Source organism: Rhineura floridana, chromosome 8 (genome assembly GCF_030035675.1).
Source record: "Rhineura floridana isolate rRhiFlo1 chromosome 8, rRhiFlo1.hap2, whole genome shotgun sequence".
NCBI classification, from domain to species: domain Eukaryota; kingdom Metazoa; phylum Chordata; class Lepidosauria; order Squamata; family Rhineuridae; genus Rhineura; species Rhineura floridana.
In genome coordinates this window covers 19,679,290-19,705,561 of record NC_084487.1, presented here as the reverse complement: position 1 = coordinate 19,705,561, position 26,272 = coordinate 19,679,290, and the positions used below count along the sequence as shown (strand labels likewise).

General features: G+C 42.8%; 1 protein-coding gene across 1 annotated transcript in view; it reads right to left on the bottom strand.

The window, feature by feature from the left end:
- Positions 1–2,726: 2,726 nt before the first annotated feature.
- The window catches only part of LOC133390925 (1-phosphatidylinositol 4,5-bisphosphate phosphodiesterase zeta-1-like), a 78,640-nt gene continuing 55,094 nt past the window's right edge, over positions 2,727–26,272 (bottom strand). The window contains exons 11-14 of the mRNA XM_061640466.1: positions 21,285–21,457; positions 12,570–12,702; positions 4,579–4,728; positions 2,727–2,815 (exon numbers count right to left, since the gene is read on the bottom strand). Of these exons, the coding sequence (XP_061496450.1) occupies positions 2,727–2,815; positions 4,579–4,728; positions 12,570–12,702; positions 21,285–21,457 (545 nt within the window). The remainder of the gene's footprint in view (positions 2,816–4,578; positions 4,729–12,569; positions 12,703–21,284; positions 21,458–26,272) is intronic.

Below are 26,272 nucleotides of genomic sequence, written 5' to 3'. Positions count from 1 at the left end.
GTTCCCACATGTCATTTTTCTTCTAAAAATCCCTCCCAGGTTGTTTTTTGCCCTGCAAGGGAAAAAGGTTAAGAACCTCTGCCTCCTGCACTACTTTTCCAGTTTAGTTTGCAGTCTCTGTAACTGCATTTTTTCTCCAAATTGGGGCAAGCTACATGCGGCTGAGCATCACGTATAATTCAACCCTCAGAGGTTCAGATGTGAAATCAAGCCATGTTAGACCATAGTCACTAGTGAACAATAAACTGCAATATTCAAAAAGTATAGCACAAGGGCTTCCTGCAAACAGCTGCTCATAAAACACGAAAACTGGTCATTGTTTGTCTTAGATGGCACTGATGATACTGAGCATGTCAGATAAACAAGGAATGCAAGGACCAAAAAATATCCAAGTTGTACACAAACTACACACATTGCATTCCAAAGGATACTAGATCATCTGTTCTCTTGCTAAACCTGTTTCACATCTCACCTGTCTGCATGCCCTCCACCTCTCATCAGTGTGGGATATCTTTGAAAATGGGAGGGATCTGGTGTGTTTGAGAGACTGCATGCTTTAACTTGTGTTAAATGGCCACCAGCTTGGATGGCTTTAAAAGAAGATTAGACAGATTCATGGAGGACAGGGCTATCAATGGCTACTAGCCATGATGGCTGTGCTCTGCCACCCTAGTCAGAGGCAGCATGCTTCTGAAAACCAGTTGCCGGAAGCCTCAGGAGGGGAGAGTGTTCTTGCACTCGGGTCCTGCTTGCGGGCTTCCCCCAGGCACCTGGTTGGCCACTGTGAGAACGGGATGCTGGACTAGATGGGCCACTGGCCTGATCCAGCAGGCTCTTCTTATGTTCTTATGTGTGTAATTAAATAATGGAATTCATTACCTCAAGATATAATGATTGTCACTGGCTTGGAAAGCTTTAAAAGTAAAGAAATTCCTAGAACAGGGATTCTCAACTTTCTGCTCCCCAGTGCCCACTTGAAACAGCTGAAATTACCACTGGTCAGCTTTCCTCAAGCTAAGTATAGATGTGTTGCCTTCGCAGGGTTTAGAATGGTATATAGGGAGACTCCCTCTAGCAGTTGTGTTAAACAATGTATTTATTAGGCTAGAGTTATGGTACTGGATCTACGCTCCCTTGGTTATAAAGTAACTTCCTGTCAGGTGATATCACCCCCTTTTTTATTGGTCAGTTCTACTTTTCTGCAGTTGGTTTTTCCCTCCAAAACATGCCTCAGTTTCTTTCAGCCAATGGTGAACCTAGCAGCAGACTTTGTAGCTCCACGGGACAACACTCCTTTTTTACCTATCTCTCTGCAAGAACTATCTCTCTGTCAGAAGCTATCTCTCCCACCAAGCAACCTTTAAAGCCATCTCTCTGAAAACCCATCTTTCTCGAAGGACTATTTCTCCCATTGACAATCTCAACAATCCTACAGTCAACAACAGAATCATCTACCAACAACCTTCTCCACCATCATCACCATCCTCAGTTCACTATCCCCGGAGACTCTAAGCTTTCTTGGAGATTCTGTATACCATTTCTTTATTTGGTTTAATGAAATCATTCCTGATTAAATAGAGAGATTGAGTTGGCTGTCTGACAAAATGTGTTTCAGAACACAGGCTCAGGACAACAGACATTTGCTCTGGAAGTATTGTGACAGCCTCTCCATTTAAGGCAGAATTTGCTGATCCAGAGACTCTAAGGGGAGAAGACTTTTTCTTTTATACCTTTCCCTTCCCATCCCCATATGCCTCTCAAAGTATGTTTAACCATCTCTTATAATTTCTTCTCCCTTTCTCCTATCACACTCAGCTTGTATCTTATTCACATACACATGACACACACTACCTGTTTCTTTAATCCCTTCTTCCTGGTCCTTTTACACTCGTCTTTTCCTCCTGTAACAGCTTTCCTCTCTTATCTCATAATGATAATAATAATAATAATTAATAAAAATAATGCATATTGACCTTTTATCTCACTTAGTCATTTCCTTTATTGCCTCCTCTGTCCCTTTCCCCTCAGAGGAGACCTTCCTTCCCTCCCCCCCCTCTCCTGAGCTTCTCTGCTTCCCAGCCACCTTTATTCAGTAGGTAAGGAGCCTCTCATGCTGGCATTGATCCAATCAAAAGGCTGTAGCATGGTCAGGGGATGGGGCAGGCAAGTGAGGAGGCCCTGGGCAGGCCCTGGCACTGAGGCCCACATGAAAGTGGCCCAAAGCCCACGGGTGGGTCCTGGCCCACTGATTAAGAAACACTGTCCCAGAGGATAATTGTCTAGCCAGTAGTCATGATAGCTATCTCCATGTACAGAAGTAACTCGTGGTGGCTGTTGACTGCACTTTAGTGGGGCAGTGGAATCTGCTCCAAACTTTCAAGGAGCTGTCCAAGGTGCTGAAGCATCTTGCTGACATGGAGCCACCAGCTGCCACTGGAAGTAACATGCTTCTGAATATTGGGTTGCTGGGGATAAACAGTGGGGGGAAATGCCACCTACATGCCCTGCTTGTGAGCTCTCAGAAACATCTGACTGGCAATGATGTTGGAATGGAGACAGCACAATGTGGACTTTGGTCTGATCCAACAAAGCAATTCATATATGGCTTTTATATGTACTGAATACCATTGACTCACACAAGTAAAAGTATTTGTAAGAGAGTAGTACTATTGAACCATGGTTTCTTTATTGAGAACAGGCTGCCAGGGGAGGCCTGTTAACAAACATTATTGGTTAAAGTACCAGACATGCACAAAGAGTGAAGCAGGACGCAGGTTGACACCAAGTTTGGAAAAAAGTGGAACCTGACGATAACCTGTAAATGCAATAGCAATGCATGAGTGTACTACATGTAAAGCATTTCATGCATATGAGTACATATAAACCTCATTTCTGTCCCTCTCTATAATCACCAAGAAATGGAACCTAGGACAGAGCTATGTTTAGTCTTCAATGCCCCCACTAAAGTGCTATTGGCAAGACCATTAGGGGAAGTGCTAAACATGTTCCCCAAGGAACCGGAGAAAACACTCTCAGGAAGCAGGTTAAGTCTCATCTCAATTGGACCCTTAAGTACAAACCTTTACTTCCTCCAGTTTAAGAGAATGGCTGCCATTTATTCCTATAGGAAAAAACAAAACTTGGGTAAAAAAATCTTGGTGGGGCAAATTTTTCTCTGACCCCTGACACTGCCTTGCCTAGACTCCACCAAAAGTACCCTCATTGGGGAAGCGAGGGAATGATTCCACACTACTGAGCCACTTTTTACCATCAGGGGTTCTTACAACATATGGGCACTCCTTCCCATCATCACCCATCAGCCCCAGCCATCATGGCCAATGGTCAGGAATGATGGGAATTGTAGTCCAGCAACATCTGTGGACCCAAAGATTGGGAAAGGTTGTTATAATGTCTTCACCCCATTTTTCTCCACCAGACCTTCAAACTCCTGGTCTGGGCTCCCCTTTTTTATTTTTCACATTTGTCTGTGTGACTGACAGGGCTTCTCCTCACAATTCCACAAGTTATCCCTCCCCAAAATGCCAATAAGGGATACTTTGCTCATGAGTTATCCATTCATACTTGCCTTCTTCTTGGATCATACCCTCTATTTTCCATTGTACTCTCCTATTCTTTATTCCCAAAATCACCTATACTGAATTAGTGCTCAAAAAAGAATGCTGCTTCTATCTGCCATTGCATCAAAAGTGTTCCTTCCTACAAAGTGCTGTCCTAGCCAGAGCCAGTTCATACAAGAGGCAGCCCCTTGGAAGGGCCATAGCTCAGTGTCAGAGCTCCGACTTTGCATGCAGTTGGTCCCAGGTTTAATTCCTGGCATCTGCAGATAGGACTGGAAAATATACGCAGCCTGAAACCCTGGAGAGCTGCTGCCAGTCAGTGTAGACTAAGGTGGACTAATGGCCTGACTTGATATAATGCAGCTTCCTAGGTTCCTATGAGCACACAGAACAATCATTTGGCTCCCAACCTTGAAGAAGTGTCCGCTGCCATCCTGGGAATCAGGGTGACTACAGCTAAACTATCAACACGGAGGTGCTGGTTCACACAAATGACACCTTCAAATAGGCTGTAAGCAATGTGATGGAACTGCACAGTCCTGTGAACCAATGCACAATATGAGCTGGCCGCTAAATTCACCTAGTAGGATTAACTACAACTGTAAGTAACATAGAGCATGGAGCAGCTCCTGCAGCCAAAATAATCTGAGTAGATATTACACAAGGATGCGTTTAAAAAAAATAAAAATGTTGATCTGTATACAGGGGAAAGCACAGCACTCATACCTTTAGTAACAGTGAAGTTTCAATAAGTAGTGGAGGTAATGCCCCATTCAATTCTGCACTCTGTCACAAATGAATGCTAAGCAACTAAAATGATTAAAAAGCACCACAGCATTTATTTGAACAGCGCTGGTGTCAGCGGTGGTGATACTGACAGGATAACTATACCTTTCCTGCATCCAATTTAAATCTATTTTGCATATAATAATCATGAAGAGAATAATTTGTTGTTAGGGATTTGGAAGTCTTTTTGCATGGTGGTGGTGGTGACTAATACCTTTATTCATGCTCAAAAGTGGTAAAGTATATTGCCCAAGGAAGTCATTGGAAGTGAGAGAAAGCTGATCTTCTACAACAAATCGTACTAAGGCAAGCTCTGGAACTTGGACATTAAATGTGAATGTTTCATTCCACCTAGGACTCAAAGCTGAAACAAAGAAAGCAATATAAGATAAACAATGATCTGTTAAAAGAGCTACACCTTTCTAGTTCATCGTGTTTTATTCACTGACCACTGATTACAGGAGAACAGGCCTGAAATCCTCCCACAAATGCAAGGTCAATGCTAGCTAAGCAATAAGTCTTGTTATGTAATTTATGTTGTCCTTCATGAGTTGGTACTTTGGCCACGATGTAGTCAAGAATGCCACCTTTGTTATGTGTGCCTCTAAAGAGGGCTCAGTCATTTTCACATCCAGGTTCTAAGCTGAACAATGTAAAGGCTGCTGATTGAAAGGTCAACTGTGTATGCTGCATGCTGACAGTTACAGTGTGAGCAGGAGTACACATCCACAATTGTACTGACCTATCTAACAGCTCCTTCACCCCAGTGCACAATCCTCTAATGAAGAATCTGATGGCCAGGGGTGTAGTTGTATAGGGTTGTAGGAGGACATAGACCACTTCCTTTTTGGGGAGCAGGGTCCCTATATATGAGCCAAACAGCATGAAAGGGGAGCATGTTAGCCACTGAGTATTCACACTTGACTAACAACGCGTCTCCTTTCCTGCTGATTGGAGCCAATCAGAGTGAAAGGAGGTGAGTCATTCACTGAGAAGACTCTTCTCATTAGCTCCCCTTTTATGCTGATTGGCTCCTAGGATAAGTGAGATTCATGGCAAAGTACCTTGGTCTCCCAAACTCTAGTCCCACAGTTGGATTCATTTCAGACTTCTTAAAATCAAAATGTTTCTGGCAACATGTAACCCCCAGAGAGAGAGAGATTGAGGGGAGGAGCCTATGCATACAGCAGTTTCATTTTGGTTCTATAATTCTGTAATTGCAGAAGAGATGATTGTATAACTCTACTGGTTCGGCCAGGTTTGTTGCTAAAGAGATTCCTATAGGTTTTCAAAACTCTCAGAATCTCTTCTTTTACTTCCTCCTCTACCTCCTCTGACCATTCCACTTGATCTACCCCTCCTTTGTCTTTGCTTTCCTGTACCAAATCTGGAAGTTCAGGCCCACTTCCCTCAGGGAATAAGGTAACTTGCAACACCTTTGCATCCCTGGTATGGTAAGGCTTTAACATATTTACATGAACCACTTTGCTTTTGTTTAATTGGTCTGTGGTGATTACATATGTCACTGTGTCAAGCCTTTCTCTGATGGTATATGGTCCTTCCCAGTTAGCCTGTAATTTGTCATGTTTCCTGGGTATGAACGCCATAACCATATCTCCCACATCATACACACGTTCTCTGGCTGTTCTGTCATACCAGTAACTTTGCTTCTCCTGTGCATGACTCAAATTCTCTTTCACTACTTCCATCATTGATGTTAATTTATTGCGGAATTCCAATACAAAATCTACTACAGAAGTTTTGTACTCTCCCAGAGTTCCTTCCCATGAATTTTTTAATAGTTCCAAAGGTCCCCTCACTTTTCTAGTGAACATGAGTTCAAAGGGTGAGAAGCCTGTTGACTCTTGAGGGACTTCTCTATATGCAAATAAGAAGCATCCCAAACGTTCATCCCAGTCTTGTGGGTGATCTTGAACATAACTTCTGATCATGCCCTTCAGAACTCCATTGAATCTCTCAGTTAGCCCATTAGTGGCGGGATGGTAAGTAGTGGTCTTTAGATGTTTTAGACCACAACATTTCCACATACATTGCATCACTTCTCCCATGAATACACTGCCTTGATCTGTCAGCACTTCATGAGGGAAACCCAGCCTCATAAAGATTTTTAATAAAGCCTCTGCCACTACAGGGGCTTCTACAGATCTCAGTGCTTCTGCATCTGGGTACCTGGTAGCAAAATCCACCACCACCACTAGATATTTCTTGCCATGCCTTGTGGGTTTGGAAAAAGGGCCCACCAAATCTATTCCCACTCTATAAAAGGGTTGTCCAATTATAGGAAGGGGCTTTAAGGGTGCCTTGGTCTTTACTCCACTCTTTCCCACCTTTTGGCATATTCCACAAGATAGACGATGTTGTTTTACATCCTTGGAGATATTTGGCCAATAATAATGTGCAGCCAATCTCCTCTTGGTCTTTTTTATTCCCACATGTCCTGCACATGGGACATCGTGGGCTACCTCTAGCAATCTGGTTCTGTATTTGCTAGGTACTATCAATTGCTTCACTGGTTCACATTCATCCTTTCTCTCAGCAGGCATCCACAGTCTATATAAAATCCCATTCTCACACACAACTTGATTCCTCAGTTTGTCAGTGAAAGGAATCTGTTGGGTCAGCGCTTGTTCCTTTATCTGCTTCAGACTTATATCTTTATGCAGCTCTTCCCTGAATTCATCTGCTTCTTCCCCAGAGACCACTTGATACAGTTTGTCTTCTTCAGCAGGCCTGCTAGTGGTTGCTATGGTGACCTGAGGCTGGTTAACAGATTCCACCCTGTTTGTTTCAGCCCCCCTTAATATGGCTTCTTTTTCTCTGCCAATTTGCTGTCTGGTCACTACATAGATCTTTCCTTGGGCGCCCATTACATCCCTTCCCAGTATTACTGGTTCTTGTTGCTGGGCATTAATGCCTACTTTATATCGGCCCTCTCGGCCTCTCCAAGCCATATCCACCAGGGCCACAGGCAAACTTTCTGGTTGACCTCTCACTCCTTGGATAGTCAGTTTCCTGAGGTAATATTACCTCAGATTTTATTAAATCTGGCCTCAGTAATGTCTGAGCGGCACCAGTATCAAGCAATGCCTAATAATTTGCCCCTTGTACTCTCACTTCCTCTCTCAGACTTGAATCAAGGTCTGTTACTTCTGTCCAGTTTATCTGGCAAAACTGAACCTTTTTCGCTGTTTCTAAAGCCTTGGGCTCTGTTTTCACTGCCCTTGTCTGAGCAGGATTACTAATGGGGTTGGCAACCTCACATTGAAAACGTAGGTGCCCTGGTCTACCACATTTGTAGCATAATTTCTCCTCACTTTTAGGGTACACAGATCCACTCTGGGGTGTCCTGTGCCCTTCAGATTTTAATGGAGGACTCACTCGCTGTGGAACCACATCCCTTCTGCCAGCACTATATGGTCTGGGTTTAAACTCTCTTGATGTTTTCCCCACCCAGCCAGTTCTATTGGAGGCGAAGTGATCCGCCATCTCTGCGGCCTCCTGCACAGATGTAGGGGAACGGTCTTTGACCAGGAGCCTTATTTCTGGTGGTAACTGATGGTATAATTGATCCAGTATCATGAGGCTTTTCACCTCTTCCACTGACTGAGCTTTGGCACTACTCATCCACTTTCCAAATATATCCATCAACTTTGCTCCCAGTTCCACAAAAGACCTCCCTGTCTGTATCTGGCAGTTTCTGAAAAGCTTTCTAAAATAATCAGGCCCCAGTCTGAATCTTTTAAACACTGCTTCTTTGAATTCAGCATAGGTGACGGGCCTGTCTGAGGGGAAATATTGGTATACCTCAGCCAATTCCCCTTTAATCAGGTTTGATAAATACTGCATGTATTTATCTTCAGGTAGCCCCCACAACTGAGCTGCTTTTTCAAAGGTGCTGAGGTAAATTTGAGGATCTTGGCCAGGCTCATAGACAGCAAAGTCCTTTGGAGTAATTTTTATTTTTGCTCCATCTCTGTCTTTCCTTGTCTCCTCAGAGTGAAATTTCTCTCTATCAAATTTTAACTTTTCTACTTGTAATTCAGCATCCACTGCTCGTTGCTTCTCCCTCTCCTCAAACCCCAATCTCATTCTCTCAATTTCCAACTCCCTCTGTTTTTCCTTCTCTGCACCTTCCATCCTCAATCTCTCAGCTTCCATCTTCAATCTCTCAGCTTCCAACTCCCTCTGCTTGTCTTTTTCCTCAGCCTCCCATCTTAACTTCTCTCTCAAGTACTCTATATAAGCGGGATTGCTTAAATATCCTTCTGGGGTCTCTTCCCTGACAGGTTGTTTTTGCTGGGCAGTTGCAAATCCTATAAGTGCTACCCTCAATTCATCTACCCCTTTACCCTCGTGAGGTAAATTGAATGTTATGCACTTCTCCACCAGCTCCTCTCTTTTCATTTTTATGTATTCAGCCATGGTGTTTGAGTTCACTCACTCTTTGCCACACACTCTTTGCCAGTCACTCTCACAAGAAATCTTGTTTTGTTATTTCTGTTTGCCACACCACTGTTCTGGATTCTCTAGTATTCGTATCTGGATTCTCTGTTGTTCATATCCCACCTCTGCCACCACATGTGATGCGTCCTTCCCTGGCTCTCCCTGTCAGGTTCCTACCTGCTCGTGGTTACTGCCTGTCTCTAGGCACCACCAGGGACTCCACCAGTCCGGACCGCACTCTCTTATGGTTTACCTATCTGCTCTAGCACAGATCTCAACAGATCCCCCTGCTAGGCAACCACCAGTAACGTCCCAATACTAGTATTCCCAGAGACTCTGAATACTGGTATTGTTATTCTCTTCACCGCTGCCACCATTTGTTACAGTTCCCCTTCAGCCTTGGTCATTACCTTACCCTCCCTTCTGGTCTGTGAAACCCCAGCCAAGGATCAGGCCTTTGGTAAACCAAATTAAGTATTTATTAAAGATAACAAAGCTAACAAGATTAACAAGATTTCTTCTTAAGGCACATAAGCATATGGTTTTACTCAATACTAATCTGAACTCCACCTCCCTCCTTCTTCACGCTCTCCTGGCAAACAACTCTCTCAAACCCCACCAAGCAATCCACTCTTTCTCTTCTCCCCCCAGATTCCACAATTTACCACCTCACATTCCATAGATTTACCTGTCATCCTTTCATTTATACTGTCAGCCATCTTAAACATTCAGCCAATCATCAAGCATTCTATTGCCCATTCACTCCCCCTCCTCTTTCACTACTTACCATGTATACTCTAAACAACCAGCACTTACCATATATACACTAATATATAGGAACATCACAATGATGAATCCTGGGGGCGTGGTGTGACTATCATGAAGGGACACTGCACTTCTGAATTTGCTGATACAGTACTGCTGATAACATACACAGATATAGCCTCAGATATCATTTTTAACTCGGATGCTACACAGCAGGAGTGGGGAACCGCAGGTCTGGGATTTTCTAGGCTTTCTTGTAACTCTTTCCAGGCCACACACCTCTGTCCACGTCTTTTGTACCCCAGTTGGTTTTTTCTGGCTGAAACGTGGCCTTGAACTCTGAAAATGCCTCTTAAGACCATAAGAACACTGTCTGAATGGAAGACAGAGGGGTGTGTGTGTGTGCAATGTGTGTGTGTTTGTGTGTGTAAAACTAGCCTACTACACAAAGGTAAAATGTACAATCATTCCTCCGCCAGCTTTTGCCTTTGTCCCCCCTCACCACTGGCATGGCCCTCAGAGGGTTCCAAGTAAAAGAATGTGGGTTGAAAAAGGTTCCCCACCTTTGATTTACAAAGAAAAAATTGTGGAAAACATGGGTAGTTCCCACTAAAACATCAGAAAGGAGAGCATGTCTACGTGGTCTGAGGGCATGTTTGTACTAGGCTCTTTTTGCAATGACAAATTTGAAAAATGTGGATGTTTCCTTGATTAGAGATTCACTTCTGGATTTTGCCTGGGGCATTAGACTGTGATAGCTTTCAGACTGAAGAACAAAGTAGAAATCCTCAAAATAAATAAATAAAATTTGAGAAGCACTACATTTCCCATCCAACCCCTCACAGCAGCATTCACTTATGTCTCCTTAAGAAAAGTTCCTTAAGAATCCTACTCAAGACTCCTTTAAACATTTTGTTGCTGCACTTACTCAAGAGGGGGTGCAGCAACAAAATGCATGATAGATGCAAACAGCCCATTGCCATACTTCCGCTAGAAGATTTGCTTGAGAAGAAGCACTGCAATGTGCTCATTCAGAATTTGTATTGCTGCACCTACATTTAGGTATGTTTGATGGGAAGTCTGACATTATCCTACAGTGGAGCTGTCCCTTTGGAATTTAAGTACAACACTGACACTCTTTTTCTTTGAGTTTAATCACAGCTATGTACATTTTCTAGCAGGAAACCATTTGGAGTGACTTGATTTTTCCCTTAATTTTGTCTTAGTGTTTCTTTTCTTTTTCTTTCTTTCTTTTTTTGCACATATATACTGGAAAGGCACCAAGAACGCATAACTTTAAACAACATTCGCCAGGATATTTTATCCTGTGAACATAACAGCCCTGCCCAATCAGGCCAAAGGCCCATCTAGTTCAGCATCCAATTCTCACAGTGGCCAACCAGATGCCAATAGGAAGCCTGCAAACAGAACTTGAGTGCAACAGTTCTGTCCACACCTGCAATTCCCAGCAGCTGGCATTCAGAGGCATTCTGCCTCCAACAGTATGAGCCTGGCTTTCTGACGGGGATGGTCATAGCATTAGGTAGCTCCTGGGGAGTGGCAGTGAGATACTGAAGGGCACCACTGTGTGTGAGAGACAGAGGGAGGGAGGGAGGGGGAGGGAGGGAGAGAGAGGTGGCCTACCTTTCACCGCGTAAGCTAGCATCTTGCCCTTAGGTATCATGAAGCACATTGACTCAGTTCTAGTGTTCAAATAAGATTCAACTGCCAGTCTGGTTGGATTCTGTATATGGCAGGGACCTTCCAGTCTAGAGGCTGAATGCAGCCCTCCAGGCATCTCTTTTTGGCCCTTGGAGCTCTCCCCAGGCCACACCCCCTTTCTCCAGGCCACACTCCTTACTGGTCCTGCTTCATACCCTGAGTGTTTTTGCCTGACTGGAATGTGTCCGTGAGCTCTGAAAATGCCTCTTGCTCGTTTAGATGGAGAGTGGTGTGTGAGTGTGTGTAAAACTAGCCTACTGTACAAAAGTAAAAATTACATTCATTTTTCCATTCACGTTTGCTTCTGGCCTCACCAGCCCCTGGCATGTGGCCCTCAGCAGTAAACAAATAAATACAAAACAGCCATACAAATGCTAATTCAGCCATCTGCCATGCCCCTCTCTTCAGACAGACTCTCCCCTTTTCTGATGTGTTTATTGAAGTGCTGCTTTGAAAACGTTTTATTAAAGTAAACATTTGTATAAAAAGAACAAGATGCAAAACCATTATAGGGACTGGATTTGTGATGTTACAGGCAGCAGCCAATCAACCCTGAGTACAGCTGGCTTGGCCTGACAACTTACAGCTTGATCCTGAAGAGGAAGTTCTATGTCTCTTTGTACACAATGTTGTGATTGTGTGCTTTTGCAGTGGTTCAACTGTTCAAGTAATGTACATTTGTACACACCCCAATAGAAGCACAAGAATAAATGAGGGAACAATAAGAGACAACTAAGGACAAACCAGAACACATAATAAAATAAAAACAAAAACTAAACAGAGGTATACTGGTACTACAAGCTTACTCATAACACATTTCTGCATTTTTCTTTGAGTCTGTTTTCTTCCTCTTCCCACTTATAGCTCTGACTAATATAATAAAGGGGGGGGAAATAAACCCTTCCACCTCCACAGAATGTGATCAGAACAAAATTTGTTATTTTCTACTCTCTCCCATACATAGGCAAATGTATGGTTTTTAACCTGGCCTGTCTAATTTATCCATAGAGCAGAAAACTGGATTCTCTCTCTCTCTCTCTCTCTCTCTCTCTCTCTCTCTCTGTGTGTGTGTGTGTGTGTGTGTGTGTGTGTTTGTGTGTATACCATTCAAGCTTTTTTTATTGATTCATGCATTGCTGTTTTCTGTATATAGGTCCAATTGCCAGAGGGATAACTTTGATAAGCTATGTTGGTTAATGAGTTAAATTCCTAAATGACTGAGACTTTACACAATCAATAGACTGTTGTACTTACCATTGCCCTTAACTACACAACTCTGTTGCTTTGCCTGGTCTTCTGGAACACCATAAATTTCTACTAGAACTAGGGGGTCAGCTTTATTGCTCCTGGAGAGACTGCTAGGTGGTAATTGATGGCCACTGATAAGCTGCACAAACAAAAACAATACATAAGCTTTAACTGGGGCATTGAATGTAATTGATTATTATTTGACATCAATGGTGTTGTTGAAAAATGGTCTGGGAAGTTGACCATGCAGTACAAAGCTACATAAGCACTATTTACCCTGAACTATAAAGGGAGGAAAAGCACAGTGTATTTACAACTCAGTACTTTACTGTTCCAGGATGCAATCTTATTTTCACTTGCCTTGGAAAATAACGAAATGATGAACCCAGTGGTATTTACCTATGAGTAAGCGGTTCAAGCCGTGCATCTCCATATAGCAAGTGCTGCCATGACGATACAAGGACTTTCAGTTTTATTCAGGCATTACACAGCAGCCATGGGCTAGTCATACCAATATATTTGATATATATTTTAAGATATTAAAAGTAGCTGGAATAATAAAATCATCATCATCATCAGTGCCCTGCAGAGCCCCATAGCAAAAGTGCCAGGGAGTCAAAGACCACTCCCCCAGTGCTATTCTCTGAAACCAATTCTGAAGATAGGATTGGAACCATTGTAAAACAGTGCCTCCAATATCCCTCTCACTAAGTCAGTTCAGAAGGATGGTATCAGTCAATGGTGTCAAAAGCCGCTGAGAGATCAATAACAGGGTCACATTCCCCCATCCTTCTCCTGATACATGTCATCCATCAGGGCAACCAAGGCCAACTTAGTCCCAAAATCAGGCCTAAACCCAGACTGAAGTGGTTCCAGATAATCACTGTCATCTAAGAACACTTGCAATTGCTCCGCACACCCTCTCCACCACTTTTTCCCAAAAATGCGCTATTGGCAACTTACATACCATTGGGTCCAGGATGGTTATTACACACCATTGGGTCCAGGATGGGCTGCTGCACCACTGCCTCGTCAAACATGGTTGCCACCTCCCCATCACACAATGATGCATTTACAACACCCTGGACCCACCCAGCCATCCTGCTCTGGAAGGGCAGGGGTCCAGAGGACACATGGTCCAACACATTGCTGCAAGCATCCTGTCCACATCAACTGGAAATGGTCCCACAACCCTGGGTCAGATATTGCCTTGGAGGTCTCAACTGGATTCACTGCAATAGCAGCATCTAAATCACTATGAAGTCTAAGAACTTTATCCTCAAAGTGTCTTGCAAGCTGCTCACAGCTAGTCAATACATTGTTAGAGGATTGAGGGTTGTGATGGATGATTTGTTTGGGTCTCCTTTCCAGCCTCTGACTGGGAATCTGTGCAGGTGGAGTTGGAGCAGAGAAGCCTGCTCCACTAGTCAGACTAGTTCCATTCATAAGTAAATCATGCTGGCCAATGTCTTTGATTGCTAGATGTGCCAAATCTGCAATTGTAAGAATGCGGTTCAAAAAAGTCCTGGCGACACAGGAAATCTTGGAGGAGAGTGATCACTTCCCAAACAGGGAAATAGGGTTTTTTTGTGTGTGTTTTGGTGTTAGTCTGAATAAAAGCTGGTACCTGGAGATACAAAGAGGCCAGCTCTCTGTGTCTGAACCCCAAAGCTATGGGCTTTGGGAAGCAAGATCTGTGGACTGTTAATACTGAGAACCCCTCCATCCTAAGCTCAGGTTGTATATGTGTGTAAATAAACCATATATCCTATAAGACACCATGTCTCCCCTGACCTTCTTTCCAAGAAAGCCAAACCCTGGGTGAGCACAGTAACCTGTGGAAGTCTCACACTGCTCAGAGATTGGGGTGCACACAACAATATGTTCAAGAGGCCCACTTCCCAAATCCAGGGTAACCAATCTCATTTGTATAGGCAGGCCATATCAGCAACAGCTAACATTCACATGTCTTATTTCAAACAATGTCAGGTGTGTCTTTGGCAGAATGCTATGCAATGCATCCTATATCCTGCCCCAAACAGTGCTTCCATGCCTGCATTTCTCAGCTTGAAACTTAGGGTACTTCCCGATTGCGGTTATTTTTGAGTGGGATCCAATCACATATTTTATAGTTGACTGGGAGATTTTGCGCAACCAGGGCTGTGGAGTCGGAGTCATGGAGTCGGAGTTGGAGTCGGAAGCAATTTTGGGTGGAGTCGGAGTCGGTAGAAATGTACCGACTCCGGCTTCAAAATAAATTTTGATTGACAAATTTTAAAAAATATAAATTCAAAATGTCAAAGAAGCTTCCCATGAAGTCAGCTGTAGTTGAGCATTTCACCATAACTCAAGATGGAAAACATTTTGTGTGTCAGTGTATGACACAGGATGCAGATGAAGACAAACGCTGTGATGCCAAGATCAGTGCATATTCAGGCAGCGATAAAAATGCTCCTATGAAAGCTTCCAATTTAAAAAGACATTTACAGCCCTTTCCAGGGCTGTGGAGTTGGAAGCAATTTTGGGTGGAGTCGGAGTCGGACAGTAGAAAAATAGAGGAGTCAGAGTCGAAGGTTTGGCGTACCAACTCCACAGCCCTGTGGGCAACAAACCTGCTTCTCTAAAAAATGAGTTTTTTCAATAAGAAAAGTGACAGGAACATGCACTGGAAGGTGTGTGACAACACTTGCTTTAGCACAACCTCATCTAACCTTCCTGCAAGCAAATCAGAATGAATGCTCAACAAACAGTCAGTGTCATCTAAGCTCCCTGTAAACAAATCAGGATGAATGCTCAATAAACAGGCCACCTGGAAGTACCCTGAATTCTTCATTAGAAAGGTGCTGATTTACTGCAATACTCTCTATATTGCAAAGGCATTTCATTAATTATATCTCTTAGCAATTGACCTACCCTGAACCTCCCTTATCAGAGGTGCATTTTTGGTATGTATCCACTAATTCACCAAACCCTTGCTTCACCTACTGAATCCCTTCTCTTCCCCTCTCCCCTTTCTTTCTCTGACCTTGAACAATCCCCATCTCCATCACAATCCCACAGACATTTTATAGTTTCCCAACTTTAATTAGAAAGAGAGAGAGAAAAACCTGCTTGTCACAGTAAAGATATTGATATCTGGAAGGGTGTATAGCCATCTGTGCACACGTTTAGCCTTGTTCTCCTTCTTAAACATAAGCTCAACTAAAAAAAAAGCCCCAAATCCTAAGCCAAGGAAGTACATATTTACAGGAAAAACATAAAAAGTAGTGATGGGATGTCAGAAGGCAAACAGAAACAAGCCAAAAGCTGTGAACTACAACAAAGATCAGGCAACTCCATGGAAGAGGCAGGGGTGCATAGTAATAAAACTTGGCACTATGGAAAGGGCTTAACAGGTTAATAAATAACAACAACAACAATAATAATAAACATGGCATCAGAAAATGGCTTAACAGGTTAGCTTTTATTGATTTTGCAAATCTGGAGTTATGGATCACACCAGAGAGGCAGTCCTAACTTACATGAAAATTATTGTTAATTAAAAGGAAACACTGAACTGAACAAAATCTTTCAGACCTTTGTTTGGCAATTAATATAGTGGGATAAACTTTTCAAGTGCAACTTTTTATTTGAATCAATATTCTAAATCACTGTTACATGTTTGCAAAACACAGGGTAAAATGGCCATTGTGTAACTAGACAAGAAACTATAGCAGTGGTATTTAATAACGTGAAATGCCTTTGATGACTAAATAGCACTTGCAAGAAGCTAGTCTCAACATTATTCAAGGTATTTATTTCCACAGGAAGCTGAGGAAAGTACAAGGAAATATTGCAGATAATAAATCAAGCAGATGTGATTTATTTTAGTTATGACTGGCAGTTTTTCAATACCACTGCTACACGTGAGCAATGCAGCTTGAACAAAAAGGTCTATTTCACCAGCGTTTAGCACACAAGTAATATTTATAGGTTATAGATGAAAAATAAGCTAGTTGATCTCAGCATAACAAAGACAATAACTGATGAGAGAAGACCCACCCAGTCTGCTGGGGGGAAAAAGGTATAGGAATGGATTCAGAACATATCGCTAAACTGAATGCAACCTCTTCAACTGGACACTGCCCTGCAAGTTCAAGAAATATCCTCTGGGACAATCACAATATGAGACTAATAATTATAGCAATGTCTGAAGAAGTTGGGGAAGGGCCGTAGATCAGCGGTAGAGCATGTGCTTTGCATGCAGAAGATCCCAGGTTCAATCCCTGGCATCTCCAGGTAAGGCTGGGAGAGAACCCTCCCTGAAACCCTGGAAAATTGTTGCTAGTCAGTGCAGGGATGTACACTGTCCCTTCATCTATGGAGATCAGTGGGCCATTCAGCCTCACAATAATGTGTGCGGCGTTAGTTTAAGACATTTCCACAACCTGCCAGTGAGCTTTGCAATCCAGTGGGGATCTGAACCAGAGTTTTCCATATCCAGCCCAACGTTTTAGACACCGTGGCTCTCCAGTGGCCATCACTGTGGATAGGAAAGCTGATCAGCAGTTCTAGTTGTAAGGCAGGATCCCTATATAGTTAAACGCAAACAAAATTAAAGGCAAGAAAAGCAAAAGGCAGGAAAGGGCTAAGCTCTTCTTTTTGAATTCCTGAGTCATGAGACAGAGCAAACCACCAGCCTGAGAGCCTGACCAGCCAACCAGAGTAACCCACTGAACAGTCAAAGGATGAATCTGACCAAAAAAAATGAGATGATGATGACATTGATTAATTAAATTTAGATCCTGACCTTCCTCCCAAAGAAGCCCAGGGCGGCAAATACACAAGTGAGAAATCAATTAAAAACATCTTTAAGACAATAACAGAACAGATTGAAACTGGGGAAGTTCTCTACTTAAAAGGCTTGTTGGAAGAAGGAGATCTTCAGTAGGCACCCAAAAGATAACAGAGAACTTGTGCCTGTCTAATATTTAATGGGACAGAATTCCAAAGGGTAGGTGCCACAACACTGAAAGCTCTATTGTGTGGGATAGATATCCTGATAAGACAGTATCTGCAGGAGGCCCCCTCACCTGCAGAATGCCATGATCAATTGAGTAGATAAGGAGTGAGACAATCTTTCAGATATCCTGGACCCAATCTCTTCAGGGCTTTATACAACAGAAGCAGCATCCTGAACTTAGCCCAGTAGCTAATTGACAGCCAGTGCAAGTCTTTTCAGCAGTGGCATAACATGGTAGCAATATACTGCCCTAGTGAGCAGTTGAGCTGCCACATTTGCACTAGCTGCAGTTCCTGGGCCAACCTCAAGGGCAGCCTCACATAAAGCGCATTATAGTAATCCATCTCAGAAGTTACCAGGGCACAACATTAGTCAGTTATCCTGTTTCAGAAACAGCCATAGCTGTCTTACCAGCCAAAGCTGGTTAAAGGCACTCCTAACTACCCACATCACCTGGGGCTCTAGCAACAAGATGTATCCAGGAGCACCTTCCAGACTATGAACCTACTCTTTCAGGGGGAGTATGGCCCCATTCAAGGCAGGCAACTGACCAATTATATGGACTCAGAAACCACCCACCCGAGATCCTCCATCTTGCCAAGATTCAGAGTCAGTTTGCTAGCCATCATCCAGCCCATCAAGTCCAGGCACTGGTCCAGGGCTTGCATGACCTCTCCTGATTTGGATGATACAGAGAAATATTGTTGGGTATCATCAGTGTACTGATGACACCTTGCCCCAAATCTCCTAATGACCCATCCCAATGGCTTCATATAGATGTTAAACAGCATTGGGGACAAGATGGTATCCTGCAGCATCCCACAGCACAACTGCCAGGGGATCAAAAGACAATCACCCAATGCTACTTTCTGATAAAGACTCTGGAGCTGTCCAGTGTCTCTGATACCCATCTCACCAAGTCAGCTCAGAAGGATACCATGGCCAATCGAATCAAAAACTGCTGAGAGAGCAATAACAGGATTACATTCCCCTATCTTTCCCCCAATAAAGGTCATCTATCAGGGCAACCACAACTGATTCAGTCTCATAACAAGGCCTGAACCCAGAATGAAATGGGTTAAGATAATCAGTTTCATCCAACAGTGCTTGCAATTGTGGCACTACAACCCCCTTGTTTACCTTCCCTAAAATGGGGATATTTGCAACCAGCAGTAGTTGTCATAAATCAGTGGGTCCAGGGTGGGCTTTTTCAGGAGTGGTTGGATCAATGCCTCTTTCAGGGTGGCCGGGACCACTCTCTCAAACATGGATATGACCCTAGATTCCCTTGGTCATACTCCCTTGGCAAGCTTTAATAAACCAAGGCAAGGGTCGAGAAGACACATTACTAGCCACATTGTTGCAAGTACCTTCTCCACCTCATCAGGTTGTATCAACTGAAAATGACCCCAAGATGTTGCAGCACACATTGCACTGGACACCTCACTGGGGACTGCAGTGAATGTGGATGTGGAATCAATATTGCTATGGAGGCTAGTGACTTTACCCTCAAAGTCCCTTCAAACAATTCACAGTGGGCTTCCAAAGGGTCTAAAACTCTATTTCCCAGAGTAGATATTAACAGATCCTGGACAATACGAAAAAGCTCCACATCCACTTGAGGATGTGATGGAGAGAAATCGACCTCATTCAACGCTCCCACTGCCGCGTGTTTCAGTCGTGCTCAATCGGCTTCACAGCATGTCTTTTGCTACTGGCGCTCTAGCCATCACCCAGCCTGTTCCCTGGTATACAAAGGTGCAGAATGGGCTCCACAATGCCAGAGAGAGTGCTCAGGGGCAACTGTGTCAAGAACCCAACACAACTCATTGTTCCACAGCATGGCAAGTTCAACAGGGTCACCTGCTCTATCTAATGATCACCACCACCCCAGAATCCAGGAATCCGTTGGATTCCATTAGTCTCTGGGGTATGACTTTTGTGACCATCCCAGCCAGGTAGTAACTAGCACATATACACCCAAGCCAAACCCTGTTATGCTCTGGGTGTGATCAAGGGTTTAACTCTTACCATAGACTAGTCTTGCCCAACCTGATTCCTTCCAGATGTTTTGAATGATAATGCCCCTCAGTCCTAGCCAGCAAGGATGTCCTGGCTGGGCTGATGGGAATTGTAGCCCAAAAGGTATGGAGGGCACCAGGTTGCAGAAGCCTGTCATAGATCTATCCCATAATAAAATATGTATCCTGTTGATGCCATAAACAAAGTTCGGAAGCTGAACTGATATCTCTGGCAGTCAAACTTCCTGTTAGCACCATTATTTACTCAATTTCTTAAACCCCCTTCACTCTAAGGTCCCAGGCTGGGTTAAAACAATTTCAATATTAAAAACAGTGTACAACAAATTATAATCACAGGAATAGGGAATAATATTAGTTTATTTGGTTTGTTGGCAGTTTATTAGTTGTTTAAAATATTTTTATTCCACGTGTCTCACCTGGGACAGGTCTCCAAAGCAGCATTTAAACAATGCTGATTTAAACAATCCATTAAACAGTAAAAATAATTACAGAAATTAAAAGAGAACCAGCAGACAATATGTAGAAAGAACAAAACAGAGCAGGTAGTCAGTCAAGAGCCACCAGATACCTGAGCAACACTAGTTTTTAATTAGCATCTACAATTTGATAATGTAGGCATATCCTCTAGTATTCAACTAATTTCATACTTCCATCAGCCCCAGGTCCTCCTCATACACATTCCTAGGAGGAAAATTCAGAAACTGCTTATGCCTCATGTCACTGGAATCGGTGGAACTGCAGCCGTATGTGAATCACTGCTCCATATTTCATAATGGCACATTTACAAGTGAGAACTGAATCATGTTTATAGCTCAGAAAGCTCCTTAAAGCTATTACACATCTTCACAAATCTACCTGAAAGTGAAGCAATGGCAACCATATGCAAATAACCACAGAGACCCTGCAGTCACAAATGATTATTTATTTTTATTTAAAATTAATTATAGACCGCCTTTCATTGTGGAAAAAAAGAAAGGTGGTCTACAAAATAAAACCAGTAGAATAAAGTAACAATAAAACATAAACCAAAATAGCAAGAGTTGGGTAAAGCCAGTACTAAGGATCTTTGCCTAGGAGTGCCTGTGTGAATAGGTATCTACCAACCTGCAGAACACTTGTACATCATATCCTTAAGTGGAGGTTATTTCACAATGTGGAGATAACTACAGAGAAGACCCTCAGCTGAGTTGCCAGATGTATCTCTGTTAGATTACTAGAAGGTCCTCCTCTGGTAAATTCAGTGAACAAGCAGATCTATATACAGAAGGACCCTCCCTCTCAGACAGTCTGGTCCTGAGCTGTTGAGGGCCTTACAAGTCAACAACAAAATCTTAAACTCAGCTGGGTAGAAAATAGGCAGCCAAATAGTACCAGTGAGCTGCTATCAAGTATATTCATTTATTACACTTATACCTTGCCTTTCTTTTAATGAAAGAAACCCAAGGAGGCTTATACTGTATAAAGTTCTCAGGCGGTCTCCCATTCAGGCACTGACCAGACCTGACCCTGCTTAGCTGGCCTCATGTGCCTTCAGACCATAGCCTGGGACCTTACTTGAAGAGCTTATCGAGAGTGTGGGCAGTAAATGATGAGAAAACACCTGTAATATATATTTGCAAAAAGCAGCAGTGACCTAGTAAATTAGCTAAGAGGATGCTATCAACAAAATGAACTGACCTTTATAGTAAGAAGAACTGGTTGATGATTTGCAGATACAGCATATGGGGTAAATTGTGTGTCTCTATTTCTTAAGTATTCTGGTTTTAATATATAGCCAGAACCACCATTGTCCAAAAATTTTCCATTTTGAAGATCCATCTGTAGTCCAGCTGTTTGGAAATTTAAGGCCACTGTATGAAAAATGAAAATATTCAATTACCAAAGGACAGACAACAGGAAATTACAATGAAAAAATATGTATTTACAATATCCAACCTGCAAACTGCTTTGATATACATACCCTTATGACCCCAGATTTTGATTCAAGATACTTGAGTAGATATGGCCATTATGATATTTACTTAGAAGGGTTTCAAATTTTAAATCAGGCAAAATATGAATAAACCAACCAATCTCAGAGAGAGTGGAGGGAAATCAGTAGGACATCAAGAGGATCAGGCTGGAAATACACTGTGGTTTGCTTTTAAGGGAGAGCCAGGGTTTGAATCCCCACACAGTCATGAAGCTCAGTGGGTGACCTTGGGCCAGTCACTGCCTCTCAGCCTCAAAGGAAGGCAATGGTAAACCACCTCTGAATACCACTTAACATGAAAATCCTATTCATAGGGTTACCATAAGTCGGAAGGCAGTCCATTTCCATTTTGCTTTTAAGTTTGGAAGAAGGATCACTGCTCACGGTATGTATATTCATTCTATTATTTATAATACTATTTATAATACTATCGATTTTTGTTTTTTGTGTTGTTGTTTTAAAAAAAAATTGTTCGACCAGAAGGAGCAGTTGGGCAAAAAAAGAGAGAAAATATATGCACCATACAAAGCAAACGGCTTTCAACTATCTTAAAAACTTTTGTCTTTCTCTAGACTTATGGTGACACATGTATAAAAAATAATGGACATCTGTTTGAGTGATGTACAGCACAAGCCTTTACATGTTTACTGAGAAATAAGTCCTACTATGTTCAGGCTTAGGAAAATGTGTTGAGGATTGTAGCCTTACAGAGCAACCTTATGCATGTCTATTTAAAAATAAATCCCACTGAGTTCAATGGCACTTACTCCCGGAGATTTAATTAATAAAAAACCAGAGATTGGAAACAGATTGCCAGTCTCTTAATGACCATTATAGTATTTAATTGTCCTACACAGCAATTTTAGTTTACAGAGTGGAGATAATGAGGGAAAAAATATTATACTTTTTTTTTACAAAATAATTTTCATCTGTTAGGCTATTTTTTTAAAAAAGAAAAAACTAGCTGCTTTTTTCTGCCTCTAGAAGTCCTTTTCTCCTTAAATTATGTTTGAAACTGAAGGCAACACTGATTTGTTTGTTCATATACACATTTTCTGCCTTCACAAAACAAACTGAATCCATAATCACTTTTCTGCCAGTTGTGGACAGCTATGCTCCCCAAATATGGCCAGTCTATCAAAATAATGGAAGAGTGGCAGCCATGCCTCTTTGGAATTCCCAGTTATTAACATTCTCTGCTTGTTTCTTGTGAATGGAATCACACTATGTGATTTACAAGAATGTCAGCTGCAATCCTAAACACACTTACTAAGTTTGTTTGTTGTTTAAGTATTTAAAGTATTCAGGGCAAAGCCCTCCCAAGGCAGGTTACAAAGATAATTAGCTTCATATACATAGCAGGAACATTATGCTTCCAAATAATTTACAGAATGATCAACTTGCACTGCTTCCAGTCCAGGCCCTCAACCATATTTTTTTTTACCCATACAACTAAAATCTATTCTTCTATGCCTATACACAAAAATTGTTTCCAGCTATTAGACCTTCCCAATCGTTCCACATCTCACCCTGGCCCGGGAATGGTCCAGTGCCTGTTTGTGAAAGTTTTGTTCTAATGATGGGAAAAAATGGGAATTTGGATAGCGGTCCCTTTCAGCTACGGCTACTTATTTTGCCTTTCTGTTCTCCAAAGCCTTTGAAGTCTGCATCACAGCTGGGATGGAGGAGGAATCTGATCCAGTCACATGTAAAGGCAAATCTACTAATTCACATTTTCTAAAACAATTTGCAAAGCGAAACACAGCCAGTGAGAACCACTCTGGCGTAGTGGTTAGTGGAACCAGGGTTCAAATCCCCACTTGACCATGAAGCTCACTGGGTGGCCTTGGGCCAGTCTCTGTTTTTTTCAGCCCAATCTATCTCACAGGATTGTTGTGAAGATTTAGAAAATCATGTTTATATGAGGTGGGATATAAATATTTCAATAAATAAAATAATAAATTGTTCAAACTTCGTACTTCACACTGCTTTGCAATAATGTATACATTAGGAAAAATGTATACAAAATGTGTATGTTGGAAGAAATTTGCAATAAAATGCTGATGAATTTTCATAAGGATATATATAGAATGATATGGAAATGTGGAGAATGGAATTTAAGACTTGAAAAATGAGAAACGGAGAAAAACCAAAATTGACAGATTCTTCCATCCCTACATGTCAGACAAAAATTCAGCTGGTTGTGGAGCATGATCCAAGCACAATGGAAGGGCTGCTGCTGCAATGGCAGCTGGTAGCTGGAGGGAGGGGGGCTGTCAGCTGGAGCTATATCTAGGCACGATGGAAGGTGCCTCATTGCTGCTTCCTCTCCTTCTGCTGGCCTCCATTGTATCCAATATTAGTCATACTCAGCGTAGACCCATTCAAATTAATTGAAATGACTAACTTGAGATCAGTAATTTCAGTGGGTCTACTCTGAGTAGAATTAGTTGGATTCAACCCAGTGAAACATGCTTCTCAGAAAACATGTACAGGATTGCACTGTTATTTTAACCACATATAATGGGGAGTAAGCTCTACTGAACACAGTGCAACTGTTTCTGAGTAAACATCTTACATGTTAACAAGAGAAATATTTTCAACAATGAGCATGAGCAGGGATAGTACAAGAGTATCACTTGGTGAATAATACTGATATCCTTTATACGGTTTTTTAACAATTGTATGTGTGTACTGGGAGAATTCCTACTTAATGCTGAAATACATTCTCTGTTCAATATCTTAACAAGGATAGAACTGGATCAAATATGAACAGCTAGATTAGGGACCGTCAGTATGACAGGCGATAGAGTGTCACTGAATCACCTTCCTGGCAATCCTTCACTCATCTTGCACCTTTAAGCTTTTTCTTTGCCCCCTCTCCTAATGCTGCTAACTGATCTGCTCTGATACCACTATGGGTCTCTGTTGCTCTCATGTCAGCTGTGTGGCCTTGGGCTACGGGCCCAGTGGCATCAGACACATGATTGAACCATCATGGCTTCAGATGTGGCTGAGGACCTTGGCAGCCTTGGCCCCAAACAGCTGACTTCTTATGGCTTTATGGGAAATGTACTGATTCTGCATGCTGAGACATATTTCTCAGGATGCAGTTCCTTGGTCTAGAGGTGAATTTTATTTAAAAAATCATGTCAATTAATACAGTCAGAATGCACGTTTTGAAAAATCCATTGAGCTGGGTGCATGTACATAAAAATAAATATATTCCATGTGCTATATATTAAGATCTTTATGAATTTGTACTTTTCAAGCAAACTGAAGGAGTCATTTGGTAGCTGCACACCAGTGAATTTTGCAACTCCCCAATTTCTGTATGGAATTGGGAGTTCCATTCAGAGTCGAGCTCTGTCAAAAGCAGAACCCCAGACCTACCATCGTCTATGGTAGGAAAAAGCCATAGCTCAGTGGTACAGCATCTTGCCTTGCAATTGGAGGAAGTGGATTACCTGGATCCATTTCAGTCGGGTTTCAGGCCTGGACATGGGACTGAAACAGCCTTGGTCGCCTTGGTGGATGATATGAGAGCGTTGGATGGGGTAAGTGCACCTTCCTCGTCCTCCTGGACCTCTCAGCGGCTTTTGATATCGTTGACCATGGTATCTTTCTGGATTGCCTGGAGGGGTTAGGCATAGGGGGCACTGTATTGCAGTGGTTCCATTCCTTCCTCTCTGACAGGCACCAAAGAGTAGCATTGGGGGATGAGGTTTCGGACCCTTGGCTTCTCACTTGTGGGGTGCCACAGGGCTCCATCCTCTCCCCGATGCTATTTAACATCTATATAAAGCCGCTGGGGACTATCATCAGGAGATTTGGGCTGCAATGTCACCAATATGCGGATGACACGCAGCTCTACCTCTCACTCAAGTCCTCACCGAGGTTGGCTGTAGAAACCCTGTCCAAGTGCCTGGAGTCGCTGAGTGGCTGGATGGGAAGGAATAAGCTAAAGCTGAACCCTGACAAAACCGAGGTACTGTTCGTGGGAGACAAGGGAAGGTTAGGGGATTTGGACCTGGTGCTCAATGAGGTACAATTGCTCCTAAAAGACCAGGTCCGTAGCCTCGGGGTCATTCTTGACTCCCAGCTGTCCATGGAAGCTCAGGTTTCAGCTGTGAGCAGGGCAGCGCTGTATCAGCTCCATCTGATACGGAGGCTACGCCCCTACCTTCCCAATCATCTGCTCCCATCGGTGGTACATGCCCTGGTCTCCTCTCGCCTAGACTACTGTAATGCGCTCTACATGGGGCTACCCTTGAAAACGGTCTTGAAGCTGCAACTGATACAGAACGTGGCTGCACACCTGATTAAAGGCAGCCACTGGCAAGATCATATCACTCCAGTGCTAAAAGAGTTGCACTGGTTACCAGTTGTTTACCGGACCCAATTCAAGGTGTTGGTTTTGACCTTTAAATCCCTATACAGTTTCGGCCCAGTCTATCTAAACGAGCGCCTCCAGCATCATCAGCTATGCCGCCCAACAAGATCAGCCTCAAAAGACCTTCTCTCCATCCCATCAGTCAAAACAGCCAAACTGGTGAGGACTAGAGAGAGGGCTTTTTCAGTTGTGGCACCCACCCTGTGGAACTCCCTCCCAAATGATCTCCGCCATGCCCCTTCCATGATGAGTTTCTGCCAGGCCTTGAAGACCTGGCTCTTCAGGCAGGCTTTTGGGGTT